The following is a 16,863-nucleotide window of genomic DNA, read 5'->3' as shown; positions in this document are numbered from 1 at the left end:
AAGCCTCACGGTGCATGAGCTCACTTTGCTTGTGATTTGTTCCTGTCATCCATCATACCGATCTGCCATGACAACAGATGCATCGCGGGTTGTCTTTACGACTCCCGGCCCACCTACTTCTCACCACCTCTCGGCAGACAGACAACAGGTTCAAAAACACGAAAGCGGCTTTGTTTTAAACAAACAGGTGCGAAACTACAATGAACATTTACCTACATGACTTACTCTAACTTATTCCAATATCACATTCCATCACAGATTTATTCGATATCACAGTCCACCAGGCAATGTGTCCGTGCCAACTCCCTGTCCATTTTTTTGTTGAACGGCAGTGACTTACGTTCACTTGCGACATCGAATAGCGACAAAATGTTCAACTGTAATTCGTAAGTCCCTATCACATATTTTATATATCCGTTAACTGCCTCCGTCTATCCATCCCTAGCATCAATCACCCCGCGCCATTAAGGACCAGCTTTACGCTCACCTTAAGCCTGCAGCAGCGACTTCTGCCGGGACAGCTAAACTGCACTTCGCGAGCTGTCGTCTTCTCCACAACATTTTTATTTTTTTTTTTCATTCCCCGCATCTGCCTTTACCAGCCCGAGTGACATTTGTTGTAATACCACCCGAACCTGCGTCAGTCCAGATGCATGCGAATTCGAAAATAAATTGGGCGCCATTTGTTACACTTGGCTTGTTTCCCAGAGGGCAATGCCGGCTAGCTGTCGACCCCAGGGCTGGGTAGTTCCCCTTGCCCGCCAAATGTAGACAAAAAAGGAGACATACTACTTCTCGGGACATCAAAACTAACAACAACCTAACAACAACAAAGAAAATCATAAACAGACGGCTATCAAGTGGGTGAAGCTTGGGTGTTATCACTTCGCGCGCCCGCCCTACCTGTGACCAAACACAACGTTCATTTTGGCCACCCTCTGCTGGAACGGTAACGGCTGGCCTAATCCATGGCTTACGCCACGCGTCCTCCCTCTATTTTAAATTTAATGCATCATGCTTCAATATATATCCAAGCTTTAATAATCGTAAATTGACAATTTCATCTTTCTCATTAATAAATAGCTATACTCAAAATTATCACTAACCACTAAGAAACACCAAAACGTTCGACACACAGGCAAACAAGGGAATAACTGCTGAAATTTCGTTCAACCAACAGGGATACCCTCACCCATACGTAATGGAATATGTGTAGATGAGTGGATACAGTTTTACGGGAGTTAATTTAACTCGGGCCCCTACGGAGACTTAACCTACCAAGAGCTCTTGTTAAGGAACCCCGGGACATAAACAATAAACAATATTTTTCCACAAATCGCTCGACCAAATACGGTGGACTGATGGGACCCCCGCGTCACCCACTAAGGGTTAATCTTCTGGCACTGAACAGCTGATCGCAGATTTAGGTTCGTGAAAGGGGGTGGTGTTTTTACATATTTTTTTTCAATGTACGTTAAACGGTTTAAGCTAATACTAATTACTAAATAAAGGACAACACACGGAACAAAATAACATTTAATGTGGAACGGTGTTTGGAGTGCGGATTATGTTTTTTTTCTTTAAGTTCAAACGACATGGGCGATCGCTGGCCGTGGCCGGTCAGCCCTAAATTTATATAGGTCCGTGTATACGTGTGCGCGTGTGTGTGTGTGTGAATAGGGTTTCGGGGTTGTTACTTGGTGAATGAGACCAAACGTGTGGCACGCACTGGAAGGCGATGCAACGATCGTGCGGTGTGGAACGAACTCACTCAGGTTCCGTTGGGCAGTCTTCTTCTCTGCAGTCGACTTTCTCGAAATACAGTGTCCCTCTCCAGGAAACCTTCTGGCCCGGTTCTGGTGGCTATATTCCTTGCCAGTTCAAACTTTCTGTTTTAAGCACAAAATTTCCAATTTCGACGTTACTCCGTCCACTCTCCACGATTTCTATAATCCAATCCACGTTTTCTAATATTTTCACTCCTATTTATCCCTTTTTCCCTTACTAATACATATAACTAATCCTATTCTCTTCCTTATATCCCCAGTGACGGCTCCAGCTCCCCCCGATGTCCCAATACACCATCGAGCCTCCCTGGACTTCCGCTAGATGGCGCGTCGCCCTCAGCCCTGGCCACCTATCGTTCAGGTGGGACTGGAACAAATTGTATTTACTATTAACGTTGTACGAAATATCGTAAGTATCGATATGAATTATCATCCGATAGTTCTAGTTCTGCGAACTATAACCATGAGAGAACGAGTGATCGGAGCTGGGGTTCAATGAACACTTTTGGCGGTATCGACAAGACGAGGAGGTTGAAAAGAATTAAGTAAATAAAATTAAAATAAAATCATAAAAAGCACGAAACATCCGTGGACCTTTTGCGCCAATAACTTCAGAAGTGGGATCGTAGCCCTTTAAAGTATCTGCCTACATAAGTATTTGTCTACTGGCATCCCCGACAACGAGTATTTTCCACATTTTATAAATGGCCGAGGAAACCATGGCAAACATTGACAAGAAAAAATTGTAGAGTGGTTGCTGGAGAAGGAGATCATTGTTCCAGCCAGCGCAACACTAAGGCAACTTCGTAAGCTTGCCATAAGTGGTGGAATGGACGAAGTTTCTGAAAGTCCGGTGAATAAATCGGATATTGAATCGGATGGAAAAGTGTCTGAAAATGAGCAGATCGACGATATGAAAGAAGAAGAATTACTTGACGCCGCAATAAGGGTGGCTGAGAAAAAGAAGAAACTGGCTGCTTTAATGGTAATGGACAACTATATGACCGATGACATCCGAATGGTCAAGCAACTTATTGCCCCTTTTTCTGCCAGTGAAAATGATGAAGCCTCTGAATGGGTCTTGAATTTTGAACGGATTTGCGGAGGCGTGAACGAAAGCAACAATTTTAAGCTTCGTTGTGTGCGCATGTTGATGAAGGCGGGAACAGAGGCGGACTTGTTCATGCGTGTCGACAAATCAAAGACTTACGACGAGTTTAAGGGAAACTTCCTAAAAACTTTTGGCCGCAGCAATTCAACTGCCGACGTGGTACTTCTGTTGAAGGAAACCTTTTTCAACCCGGAGAAAAACTCCGTAATGGGATATATTCTTCGCATGGAAGAAATTGCTATGCGTGCCGACATCGAAGAGAAATTGACAGTGCAGTTCATCGTTGATGGTTTTCGTGATCGATCTTCCAGTATCGCCTTATTGTATTCAGCGTCGACCATCGGAAAACTTAAGGAGCTAGCTCGACAATACGATGCTTTGAGGAAGAGTACCCAGACGAATTTTAAGCGCACTGGGATGACCGCTTCTGGAAATGACCGGAGCCAGGTGCGCTGCTATAATTGTTCAGCACATGGCCATTATGCTTCATCGTGTCCCGCACCTAAGCGGGAGAAGGGATCGTGTTTCCAGTGTGGATCCATGCAGCACCAGGTGAAGGATTGCCAACAGAAGCCTATGCCAACCCAGCGATCCGTGGGTACAGCCAGCAACCCGCCAATGGACGACAGAGAGGAGAACAATATTTTTGTTCCTATTGTTAATCAGGTAGGGGTATATTTTTACACTGATATAAAACGCAGGTATCAAATTAAATTTCTTTCTGGCATGTTGGACACCGGTAGCGCTATTAATTTGATGCAGCGCTCGGCGATACCTTATGAAAATTTTGATGGTGTACTAAGACCGACAGAGTATTTTGGAGTTAACGGTTCGAGAATAAGCATTTTTGGAAAAATAATTGTCAATTTAGTTTTTCATAACATTGAAAAAGAACTTATATTTTTCGTTGTACCAAACAACTATATTTCGTGTAATGTCCTTCTGGGGCGCAGTTTCCTTGAAAATTATGGAATAAAATTAATTTTTGAAAATGAAATTGAAAATGTAAAGCGAGTTACGCAAAGCAATATGGTCTCAATTGAAAATAGAGTATTAGTAAACAGTGACTTAGATGAAAATAGGGTATTAGTGAACAGTGACTTAGATGAAAATAGAGTATTAGTGAACAGTGACTTAGATGAAAATAGAGTATTAGTGAACAGTGACTTAGATGAAAATAGAGTATTAGTGAACAGTGACTTAGATGAAAATAGAGTATTAGTGAACAGTGACTTAGATAAAAATAGAGTATTAGTGAACGTTGAGAGTGACCAAATTGAAAATGTAGTATTGACAAATAGAGATAGTGAGATGATGTTATCAGATATCAATAAGAATGGATTATTAAAGGATGAAAATTATGAGAATAAGATTAGTGACCAATTGAATTGTAATAACATTGACCTTTTATTGAAAGATAACGAGCAAAAGCATATGGCAAGTGAATCATTAGAAAGAACCGACATAGATATACCGTATATATATAGTATTGAAATAACAAAAGAAGACGACAGCTATAATATCGACCCAAAGCGAACTGATAAAGACCGTAGTAAATTCATGGAATTGATAAAACTTAACTATTCAGACTTAACTAACATTCCAGCAATTCAACATAACTACGAAATGAATCTCAAACTTAAATCAGAAGAACCTGTACGCACTGTTCCGAGAAGACTTTCATATCAGGAGAAAAAAGAAGTAGATACCCAAATAGATGAACTATTGAAAAAAGGCTTTATAAGAGAAAGTAAATCGCCTTACAGCTCTGCAATAGTATTAGTTAAGAAAAAATCAGGGGAAAAAAGAATGTGTGTAGATTACAAACAGCTTAATAAGATTTGCATTCGTGATGGATATCCATTGCCAGTAATAGACGACTACTTAGAGACATTAGAAGGGAACACAATTTTTACACTTTTAGATTTGAAACACAGTTATCACCAAGTAAAAGTAGCAGAGAGTTCGGTGCAGTATACAGCATTTGTCATACCTAGCGGACAATATGAATACACAAGAATGCCTTTTGGACTTATGAATGCACCAGCAGTATTTATGAGATTTATTAATTTCATTTTACAACCATTAATTCGCGAGGGTAATGTAGTAGTTTATATGGACGATATCGCTATAGGTTCCAAGTCGTTGAACGAACATCTTATAACAGTAGGTAGAGTTTTAAGAATTCTCGCAGAATATCGACTAGAAATTAAGGTTAGTAAATGTCAATTTGGTTATGAAAGTATTGAGTTCTTGGGATATACCCTTTCTGGTAGGGGAATAAGCCCAAACTGTGAACACACAGCAACCATTAAGCATCTGCCATTGCCAAAAGATCGCCATGAAATGCAAAAGGTTTTGGGATTATTCTCTTATTTTAGGCGTTTCATCCCTGCTTACTCAAAAATAGCAAAACCATTACAAGAACTTACAAAACCTGGAACTAAGTTTGAGCTTCAAGACAAATGCATACAAATTTTTGAATATCTTCGAGAAAAACTGATTTCGTCACCAGTATTAGCTCTGTATAATCCAAATCGAGAAACAGAATTGCATTGTGATGCAAGTAGTGAAGGCTTTGGTGGAATTTTGTTGCAGAAACAAGATGACAATAAGTTTCACTCAACAGCATATTTTTCACAGAGAACGACAAACTGGAAACGTTAGCTGTGATCTATTCATTGAGGAAATTTCGAATTTATTTAGAAGGGATTCCGTTTAGAATTATAACAGATTGTAACTCAGTAGTTTTATGTTTAGGAAAGGGACGTCTTCATTCAAATATCGCCAGATGGGCCATAGAGCTAGCAAATTATAATTACACTTTAAAACATCGTAGTGGAAAATATATGTCCCATGTGGACACCTTAATTAGATATCCTTCAGCGCTTAATTAAGATTTTGAATATGAACCAATAGTGACAATTCATGAAAGTGATAACAAAGACCGAATAGTTTCCGTGATTGAGTGCGACGACATTAATCTTCAGCTTCAGATAACACAAAACAGGGACAACCATATAGGAAAATTAAAAGAACAATTGGAGCATGGACCTGTTAAGAAATTTTCATTGAGCGACGGAATTGTTTATAAAATAGGTGAGAACGACGTTGAGCTGTTTTATGTCCCATCTGAAATGGAAACGCAAATAATCAGAAGAGTTCACGAAAACTTATGTCACTTAGGAACCGAGAAATGTATGAAAGAAATCTTAAGACATTATTGGTTCCCGAATATGAGATCTAAAATCGATTTGTTTATAGGAAATTGTTTAAATTGTATCATGTTTTCAGTCCCCACACATGCGAATAATCGAACACTTCACAATATTCCTAAGCGACCAATCCCATTCGACACCTTACACGTAGACCATTTTGGACCACTTCCCGCTGTTATATCAAAGAAGAAGCATGTATTAGTTATCATTGACGCCTTTACGAAATTTGTAAAATTGTTTTCTGTAAATACGACAAGCACTAAAGAAGTCAACACATGTTTTTCAAAGTATTTTCAATTTTATAGTCGTCCACGTAGAATTATCAGCGATAGAGGAACGTGTTTTACATCATTAGAATTTAGTAAATTTTTGCTAGAAAATAATATAGAACACGTGAAAGTGGCAACTGCTTCACCCCAAGCGAATGGTCAGGTAGAACGGGTTAACAGAACTATGAAAGCTATGCTCGCCAAAATAACTGAGCCAATAAATCACGAAGATTGGAGCAAACTTTTAATAAAGGCTGAATATGCAATTAATAACTCAGTCCATTCGACCACGAAAGAATTGCCTTCAGTGTTGTTATTATTAGCAATTTAGAATCAGTACGTAAGAAATCTTTGGATAAAATCGAGCATTGTCAGCAGAAGAGTGAAGAGTATTTTGAAAGGAATCACAAAAATCATATTCAGCCAGGCTCCGTTTTTCACTTTCACAAAAGTTTTCCGATTTACTTTTGAAATCACATAAATTGGGGCTCTCTTTTTCCCATTCCGCAAGATTTCTTCGTTTTCAAAACGAAAACATTTTCGTTGACGAAATGAAAAGTAAACGGCTTTTTATACAACAAAACGAACCCTAATTGCAAAAGGAAAAAAATAGATGACTTATTGATGCATTAACATAAACTTGATACCTATATCAGGGTAATTTAACTTGTGCTTTTTTTATAAATAATTTTATTTTAGCCCAACCTCAAATTTGGTTCGGACAAAATTGGCCACAGCAACAACAAATTTCGTTTTGGTGTAAGCAGCTGACGCATTCCGATTTGGTTATCGGAACGTTGGCAAGTAATAAATTTTTGCGTATAACAGCACAAATGTGCATGTAACAGCTCAGACTGTGCTTGTAACATGCGCTTAACAGAACATCTGGGTGAGCACAGCTGTTTCCCGCCCAATTTAATTCGGACTTCAAAATGTAAGTGCAGCAAATTAATTTTTTATTTCAAAATTACCGCTTTGTTCTTTATATCCAGGGGAAAGCATAAATCATCTCTTCCAGATAAAATCCTGGTGGGTTTTATGCAAGACAACCCGGACTTGGCAAAAGGATTTGTGAAGGGCGACCGAGTTGTTGTCGATGCCAAGTGGGCAGAGCTTTGCGGCGCTCTCAATGCTGTTGGGCCGCCAATCAAGGACGCATTGGGTTGGAAAAAGGTATGTGTTGCACAACAAAAGGTAGCACACTTCTATATTCAATTCTACAATTTCAGGTTTGGGCAGATTGGAAAACAAACATCCGCAAGAAGATGGCGAAAAACAAATCAGAAACTCGAGCTACAGGTGGAGGGCCCTTCGCTCAGCAATCGCTTGGGGAATTGGAGGAGATAGCTATGTGGCCTCTACGAAATGGTGGAAGGAGTAGGTGGGCCAGCGTATGGACTTCCCCCCCGTACGACCAAGGAGGCCGACACTGGGGTTAAGTGCGTGATGGAAGACCCCATTGAGGAGGAACCCTCAGAGAAGGACGAACCCTCAGAGAAGGAGGAGCCCATGCCGAAGCGCCGTCCAACTAGACCAGCGCAGACCATGGACCTCAACGATCTCTGCGCTGCTCAGCTGGATGAAATGTCGGCAATTTCCAAGAAAATTTCGGAACATTTCGAACGAATGGAATCGTTAGAGAAGGAGAAGCTCGAGGTCCAAAAGGCGCTTGTAGACAAATTTAGCCAAATTTTGGACAAATTTGCGAAATAATTAGTTTCCTATTAGTTTTTTTGTGAAACTTAGCTTTATTAGTTATAAAGAATATCGAATGACATAAAGAAGAAAACATGAAAAATTTTGCATTTTAATAAGGAATGGCCTGAGCTATTTCATCGCGTATGGATGATCCATTATTTTCAGTGTCGTCGAATTCATTTTCAGTGTCTAAAGGGTCGTCAAATCGAACATCCTCCTCGATTAAGACATTACGTCTTCTACAAATATTGTGCAGGGCACAGCATACATTTATAATTTGGCAACAAAATATTGGTGGGTAATTTAAAGTGCGTTGCAAGCAACGGAAACGGCTTTTAAGGACTCCAATGGTGCGTTCTATAATATTTCGTGCTCCAGTATGCTTTATGTTGAATCTGTGCTGATAGGTGGCTATCTCCGCGCTCCTATAAGGAGTCAGAACAAAACTCTCTAGAGCGTAGCCCGAATCAGCCAAAACAAACCCATTAATGGTCGTGGATAAATATTCCCTAGCAGGGGAGTGATTCCAAATGATGAAGTCATGGCAGGAACCAGGGTGCGTGGCATCAATAGCAATTATCTCCATGTTGTAGTTACACACCACCATGGCATTCATGCTATAAAATCATTTCCTATTATAGAACACGGAGTGGTTTTGTACAGGCTTTAGTATTCTGATATGAGTTCCATCCACACAGGCACCAATTCTAGGCAATTTAAAGTTCCGATAGAAATATTCATATGATTGTTGCAATTGATGATTATTCATCTACAACGAAATGAACTCAATACATAACAGCCTGTCCATCAACGGAATAAGTTTGTGAAGAATCTTTCCAAATGTACTGCGTCCAATGTTTATATGGTGGTCTTTGGCAACTGCCCACTGGTAGCAGCCAGTGGCGAGATATCACATTACTGAAGCCAATTGCGTAGAGGGAGATAACTTCCTGGTAACACCTTAATGGGGTTGAACTTTCTCCAAAATCATTTTGAAAGTTTTTTTGTCGATCCGAAATGACTTCACAAATCTGAAAGCTTTACCATTAGCAATTTAATTTTCAATACGCATGCTGTTACTCACAGTTCGTCAGACATGTTAAATACACAAATGTTGCATCTAAGATGTCTAGATCTTCTTAGATCACGTAATTTCTGCAATCGTTTTGCTTCAAAACAAGCAATTGAAAAAATAAAAGGCATTTTAATCACGCTGTATTTTTACAAAGCAGCCTGGTCAGCTGTTTTTGTTTGCCAGAAACGATGAAAAAAGAAACATATCGATAAAAAAAATATGTGAAAACTGGAGCACCTTAAAACGAAAACGAAACGTTTTGGCTGAAAACGTAATCCGCAAAAGTAAATGAAAAACGGAGCCTGCCTGATTGAGTTCTTGGAAGGCGATTTCGTTGTAATGAGAAACATTGACACCACAATAGGTACAAATAAAAAATTTGTTCCGAAGTACAGGGGTCCGTACATCATCAAAAAGGTATTGCCGAACGACATATATGTGTTAAATGACATTGAAAACTGCGAAATATGTCAAATCCCGTATGAGGGCATTATAGAGGCATGCCGATTAAGGAAATGGGCAGATTGGCGTAATCAGTGTGAAAGTGACTCCTACTTAAATAGTTAACAATTTATATATATACACATTAAATTAAAATTACTCTTAATTACATATTTACGATCGAGGGCGATCTAATTGTCAGGAAGGCCGAGCTGTTAGATTGTTTAGTATTGTTAGATTGTTTAGTATTATAACTCTACAATTGTATTTACTATTAACGTTGTACGAAATATCGTAAGTATCGATATGAATTATCATCCGATAGTTCTAGTTCTGCGAACTAGAACTATGAGAGAACGAGTGATCGGAGCTGGGGTTCAATGAACACTTTTGGCGGTATCGACAAGACGAGGAGGTTGAAAAGAATTAACTAAATAAAATTAAAATAAAATCATAAAAAGCACGAAACATCCGTGGACCTTTTGCGCCAATAGACCTATATTATATTCTGACTTTATTTGTATACCCGATACTCAAAATGAGTATTGGGCTATATTAGATTTGTGGTAAAAGTGGATGTGTGTAACGTCCAGAAGGAATCGTTTCCGACCCCATAAAGTATATATATTCTTGATCAGCATCAATAGCCGAGTCGATTGAGCCCTGTCTGTCTGTCCGTCTGTACGTCCCCTTCAGCGCCTAGTGCTCAAAGACTATAAGAGCTAGAGCAACGATGTTTTGGACCCAGACTTCTGTGATATGTCACTGCTACAAAAATATTTCAAAACTTCGCCCCGCCCACTTCCGCCCCCACAAAGGAAGAAAATCTGTGGCATCCACAATTTTAAAGATATGAGAAAACCAAAAACGTAGAATTGTAGATAATGACCATATCTTTAAGACTGCGGAATCGTAGAATGCGGAATTGGATCGTATTATTATTATAGCCAGCATCAAGAAAACAATTTCATTTTTTCTCGCCCTGTCTCTCTCTAACACCCACGTAGCATAGCCGGCTTTGCTTAGAGTAAAACATTACCGCCTAGATCTCAGAGACTACAAAAGCTAGAGCAACCAAATTTGGTATCCACACTCCTAATATATCGGACCGAGACGAGTTTGTTTCAAAATTTCGCCACACCCCCTTCCGACCCCGCAAAGGACGAAAATCTGGGGATATTCAAAAATCTCAGAGACTATTAAGGCTAGAGTAACCAAATTTGGTATCCGCGTTCCTGTTAGATCTTAATATAAAACGTGTATCTCAAAATTTCACCCCACCCCCTTCCGCCCACACAAAGGACGAAAATCTGTTGCATCCACAATATTGCACATTCGAGAAAACTAAAAACTCAGAATCATAGATAATGACCATATCTATCAGATTGCTGAATCTGGATCAGATCAGATCATTTTTGTAGCCAAAAGCAAGAAATCAATTTTCAGTGGCTACGCAGCGCCCGACGTCACGCTCAGACTGATTTTCTGTTTCTCTCTCACGCACTCTTTGTCGTGTCGTTTAATATTAGCGTCTGCCGCAGGAGAGCCATACTGACTTAGTATCGGGTATAACTGTAGAGTTGCGGTGTCCGCAGCAACTCACAACGTTCCACCTCGTTTTTTTCTTGTTTAGTGCAATTCTTTTTTTTTTACACAATTTCTAAACTGTGGCTTTTAGAAAACGGCGCTCATTTGTAATGATATAAGTATTTGTTCTTTAGTATTTGTTTTAGTAAACCTCACACAAATAGTATAAAATATGGCATTCTCAAACGTCTCGCTAGACGCTATACTATATGCATGGTATATATGATATATATACTATATACATATATCTATGTACATATGTAGGTGTGGTCTGGCGTGAGTTGTTGTTTGTGGTGTGAGTGGTTTGAATGATTCGATCTGGATCACAAGAAATGAACGGCGCGTCAAGGTATGTACGATTGAATAAAATGAGGTGAGGTTGTGTCATGTAATGTTATGGCAATTTCGTGTGGGACTCGAGGCTCGAGGACCGAGGATCGAGGGGGCTGCCTAAGCTAAGGTGTAAAAAAATTACGATTTCTATTCTATATAGCTCTATATAATAGGTTTCCCTTTGTTCTGTCGTGTATACATGTATTGTATATGTATAAATATTGTATAAGTATATGTTTTTGTTGCCTGTGCTCTCGTAAAGCAAGTGTGGCATTTTTGCATCATTTTTATATTTTAAGTGTATTTTTAGAGATTTTTATACCCGATACTCAAAATGAGTATTGGGGTATATTAGATTTGTGGTAAAAGTGGATATGTGTAACGTCCAGAAGGAATCGTTTCCGACCCCATAAAGTATATATATTCTTGATCAGCATCAATAGCCGAGTCGATTGAGCCCTGTCTGTCTGTCTGTCTGTCCGTCCGTCCGTCCGTCCGTCCGTCCGTCCGTCCGTCCGTCCGTCGGTCCGTCCGTCCGTCCGTCCGTCCCCTTCAGCGCCTAGTGCTCAAAGACTATAGGAGCTAGAGCAACGATGTTTTGGATCCAGACTTCTGTGATATGTCACTGCTACAAGAATATTTCAAAAATTCGCCCCGCCCACTTCCGCCCCCACAAAGAACGAAAATCTGTGGCATCCACATTTTTAAAGATACGATAAAACCAAAAACGCAGAATCGGTGAGGATGACCATATCTTCTACAGCGCAAAATCTGAGCCAGATCGTATAATGATTATAGCCAGAAGCAAGAAAACAATTTCATTCTCTCTCGCTCTGTCTCTCTCTAACAAACAGGTTTCATTGTCGGTTTTGTCAATTGCAAAATATGAGTTCAAGGATCTCAGAACCTATAAGAGCCAGAGCAACCAAATTTGGTATCCACACTCCTGTGATATCGGACCTTGACCGTTTCTTGTCCAAATTTCGCCACACCCCCTTCCGCCCCCGCAAAGGACGAAAATCTGGGGCATCCACAAATCTCAGAGACTATTAATGCTAGAGTAACCAAATTTGATATCCGCACTTCTGTTAGATCTCACTATAAAACGTATATCTCAGAATATCGCCCCACCCCCTTCCGCCCCCACAAAAGACGAAAATCTGTTGCATCCACAATATTGCACATTCGAGAAAACTAAAAACGCAGAATCATAGATAATTACCATATCTATCAGATTGCTGAATCTGGATCAGATCGGATCATTTTTGTAGCCAAAAGCAAGAAATCAATTTTCAGTGGCTACGCAGCGCCCGACGTCACGCTCAGACTGATTTTCTGTCTCTCTCGCACGCACTCTTTGTCGTGTGGTTCAATATTAGCGGCGTCTGCCGCAGGAGAGCCATACTGACTTAGTATCGGGTATAACTGTAGAGTTGCGGTGTCCGCAGCAACTCACAACGTTCCACCTCGTTTAAAATATTTTTGTTTAAGGGGTTTCTCTTGCTTGTTTTTTTTTGCGCATTTTATGCAATGTTGCTTTATACGTGGAAGGAGTGTTAGCTATATATCTCTCCCTTGCACACATTCTGGTACTATCTCTTTCACTCTCTCTCTCTCGCTCTCTGTCTCTCTCTTTCGCTCTGGTTTGATCAGGTTCTGAATCCGGGTTGAAACACAAATACATATAATAGAATAGAACATAAAAATAAACTAAGTAACTAAGTTGGCTAATACATTTTAAGCGCCTTTCTAATCACGCATTGCAACTAATGCTAGGTGCGGTGCCGGGTATAGATCCAGGCCCACCCAGGATCGGTTCTAGTCGGTTCTATGTGTGTACTATATATTTGCTATTAAAATCATCTCATCTCTCTTCGACACAAAATTCAGCTAATCCATGCATTTACCTTCTGTTCTGGCTGCCCTTTTCTTAAGCTTTCATTAAGTATCATTATACCCGATACTCAAAATGAGTATTGGGGTATATTAGATTTGTGGTAAAAGTGGATGTGTGTAACGTCCAGAAGGAATCGTTTCCGACCCCATAAAGTATATATATTCTTGATCAGCATCAATAGCCGAGTCGATTGAGCCATGTCTGTCTGTCCGTCTGTCCGTCCGTCCGTCTGTCCGTCCGTCCGTCTGTCCGTCTGTCCGTCCCTATTAGCGCCTAGTGCTCAAAGACTATAAGAGCTAGAGCAACGATGTTTTGGATCCAGACTTCTGTGATATGTCACTGCTACAAAAATATTTCAAAACTTCGCCCCGCCCACTGGCTACGCAGTGCCCGACGTCACGCTCAGGCTGATTTTCTGTCTCTCTCGCACGCACTCTTTGTCGTGTCGTTCAATATTAGCGGCGTCTGCCGGAGGAGAGCCATACTGACTTAGTATCGGGTATAACTGTAGAGTTGCGGTGTCCGCTACAACTCACAACGTTCCCCCTCGTTAGGTCTATGTACATGTACCCGGCCAACATATTTTGACTTCAATTTGGCGCATAAGTGATTTGATGTACTATGCGGCTAGACCAAACAGTGTAGAATTTAACTTATCCTTCCTGATTTGGTCTCGAAATAATCTTACAAAATGTTCTCTAGCTCGTAAATATCATAAAGCTGCCCATATCATGATCTGTTTGACTTAAACGGAATTCGTTGTTTCTCGTCGATTTTACCAACTTGAATTTTGGTATTGTTTAAGTTTGGCCACCATACCCAGATTCTATCAGATAACAAAACTGACTTTTTCTTATATTTTTAGAAATATATAAAATAAAATGTAACCTTACAGTGCTATTCTAAACCAATCAGTCATCAGTCTTACCAATATCAATCACCGTCGATGTCGTCCGATCTTTAGCAACTATAATGGGAAATCAATATGAATCGAAAATTTCCTTGAAGAGTATAATTGCTTACCATTAGAATGGTCGCTGTCGCTGTCGGATGGCTTTGTCATATTGTCCCCCATTATTGTTGATTTACGCACAATTGTGTCACAGTTATTGAATCTGAAAATGTTGTTATTCCCATGCAAAAAGAGAACCAAAGAACAAAAGAGTAACATTGGCAAATATTGAATAATTACCTTAGCATTTAAGCTCAATTCTCGACCACTGACGTCAATGGGAAAATCAATTAAAGGGGCATATGTTGCAAGACACATGTCAAGTTATTGAAGGACCGCGCATCAGGGTTAGGCCCTAGTTACCGCGTAAGTTTTGACTCGGTTCCCTTGCTCGTGTTTCAAGATGTTCCAAGTGCACTGTGTATATTCTCTAATATATAGCAAAATCTCGTGGCTTGGTGTTTCTGCTTCTGTTCCTCCCAAACGGCAACACCGATTTTTATGACTATAGGTTTTTAACTATTTTTCACCTTCCAAACGCTCCAACCGATTTTTATGACTATAGGTTTTTAACAATTTTTCACGTTCCTAACACCATCCACCGTTCTCAAATCGGGATTTTATGTTAGTGTTTTTGGATGAACAATATAAAATTGTTGATTGGTGCTATGGACAAATATGAGTCAGATGGCATATATTGCGTATCAGGAAAAGTGCAACAGCTGAAACTGAGACACGATTATAACCATTGAACGGCTTTTTCATCAGCACGGATCCAGATTCAAACCTATTTCTCAAGTTCATTCTAACATTGCATTAATTCTTCCAAATGAGGCAAATAGTTTGCAGGTCGGATAGTACATGTTAAATATATTACATGCTATAGTATTAGACCCTTTAATCAATTTCAAGTTCAAACATGGCACACTCCGAGTCGTTTCGTTTGGCCATACTATTGCTCAATAGACAGTAAATAGTCGGCACTGCACGCATTTAGCTCTACTACAGCCCCCTTTCATCGAGTCTTGGATCACGTTTCTGTGTGACAACATACATATCCATATGTACAAAGATTGTATAGTACGTTACGTATACGTATATACTAGTTTCAGCTTAAGTTTTAGTTCCAGTTTCACTTTCGTTGCAGCATCTCGGGCCACTTAGTTGTCAACTCTGTGTGTTGGCTAATAGCCAGCGCTGCCACGCCCTGTCAAGTCAAGCTACCAAGAAGATTAAATAAGTAATATGCGTCCGGTACTTGTGAATCGGCTTAATATGTTCAAATCTGCGCGCACGATAACAGCCAAAGCAAAGGCCACTCATAAACTGATTCCTCACTCCCAGCTAAGTGTCCGCAGACCCCTGGACAGAGGTGGTACCGTACCGGACCATTGCACTCGCCAACTGCTGTTCGGCTTCGGGTGGCGTTGGCTTACATAGAGCGTGCTTTAATTACAGTCTGGCTACCCGTTCCCATTTCCTATTTGTATGCGCAACCTGTCGCCTGCGTGGCCCACGCTGACGCCCGCAACTGGAAAACAAAAGTGGTTCGAAAGCGTATTGAAATCTTGGAAGCACGCACCAGGCCAGGCGATGAGAGACGCGCAATCGGATTCGAATACTCATAGATTCACTTGACGCGGCCACGCTCGAAACACGTATGGGCCTGGTCGGCTCTGGCGTGAGTCGAGAGACCAGCTAATGATCCAATCCAACCCGTACTCTGTGCACAGTGGCTTTCTCAGAGTAAGCTACGAGTCCGAGTGCGAATGCGAGTCCGAGTATACGGTGGCTTTTCCAGTTTTCTTTCTTTGGATCTTGTTTTCTCAAGAGATCACAGCTTTGATTTTATTGCGATTCTGGTTAGGGCACAGCTAATTAAATAACGAAAGTGATGATGATTGATGCGAATACAAATAATAAGACAGACGAAGCCTTGAAGCCAAGGCTTAAGGTGGGGTGGGCTAAAGATCATCCATCCCTTCGATAACCATTTGTTTAATCTCCCAGTAACAGCAAACCAGTGAATAGTAAAACCAACAAATAACCGGTTACGGATAATAGTTTATTTCTATTTGAGTGCTACGAGTGTTAGGTATCGGTATCGGGCAGCAAGCCCTGACCATGAAAGCCGGAGTCTGAGGCCATCTGCCTCTGCCCGACATTAAGCTATAGGTGGAGCATATTAGCGTTTTCCGTTCGAAACGGAAAAGTGAATTGAAGTGTTTCCAAATGAAGCCCCACCAAATTTGAAGTCACGCAATGATCAAAGCTCAAATGGAACTGCAGCACAGCACAGCACTCCCTCACTGCTCACCTTTTTCTCCCAGTGCAGATATACATAATTGACTCGAACATCATTCGGGCTACGGCTTCATACAAATCTCATTATGCACGAGTGCTTAGCGCATTCCTTTTGATATTCTAATGGCCTTTCGACTCAGGTCATATTTGAAAATGGCAGCATCTTATTTTTGCGACGCATGTGAATAGTA

General features: G+C 40.5%; 2 protein-coding genes and 1 long non-coding RNA gene across 8 annotated transcripts in view; 1 reads left to right on the top strand and 2 right to left on the bottom strand.

Annotated features, from left to right (window-relative positions):
- The window catches only part of LOC117185684 (aldehyde dehydrogenase, dimeric NADP-preferring-like), a 30,119-nt gene extending 15,488 nt beyond the window's left edge, over window positions 1-14,631 (bottom strand). For all 6 annotated transcript variants that reach the window (XM_033397109.1, XM_033397110.1, XM_033397105.1 and 3 more), the window contains exons 1-3: window positions 14,609-14,631; window positions 14,440-14,531; window positions 14,345-14,383 (exon numbers count right to left, since the gene is read on the bottom strand). In XM_033397109.1, coding sequence (XP_033253000.1) covers window positions 14,345-14,383; window positions 14,440-14,531; window positions 14,609-14,616 — 139 coding nt within the window. In that variant the 5' untranslated portion in view covers window positions 14,617-14,631. The remainder of the gene's footprint in view (window positions 1-14,344; window positions 14,384-14,439; window positions 14,532-14,608) is intronic.
- Window positions 7,434-8,174, top strand: LOC117192436. Its single transcript, XM_033397114.1, has 2 exons — window positions 7,434-7,558; window positions 7,615-8,174. Exon 2 carries the CDS (start codon window positions 7,751-7,753, stop codon window positions 8,096-8,098), a length of 348 nt encoding a protein of 115 aa, XP_033253005.1. The 5' UTR covers window positions 7,434-7,558; window positions 7,615-7,750; the 3' UTR covers window positions 8,099-8,174.
- LOC117192437 lies at window positions 8,110-9,346 on the bottom strand. Its single transcript, XR_004474342.1, has 2 exons — window positions 9,168-9,346; window positions 8,110-9,114 (listed from the first exon to the last, which is right to left on the bottom strand). It is a non-coding gene; the product is annotated as an uncharacterized LOC117192437 (long non-coding RNA).
- Window positions 14,632-16,863: the final 2,232 nt, after the last annotated feature.

This window comes from Drosophila miranda (assembly GCF_003369915.1).
Source record: "Drosophila miranda strain MSH22 chromosome Y unlocalized genomic scaffold, D.miranda_PacBio2.1 Contig_Y2_pilon, whole genome shotgun sequence".
Lineage (NCBI taxonomy): Eukaryota > Metazoa > Arthropoda > Insecta > Diptera > Drosophilidae > Drosophila > Drosophila miranda.
The sequence above is the reverse complement of the archived record's forward strand: the minus strand, read 5'-3'. Positions and strand labels throughout refer to the sequence as shown.

Coding starts and splice junctions, on each gene's coding strand:
- LOC117192436 (XM_033397114.1), top strand. CDS start 7,751: ATGGTGGAAGGAGTAGGTGGGCCAGCGTATGGACTTCCCCCCCGTACG.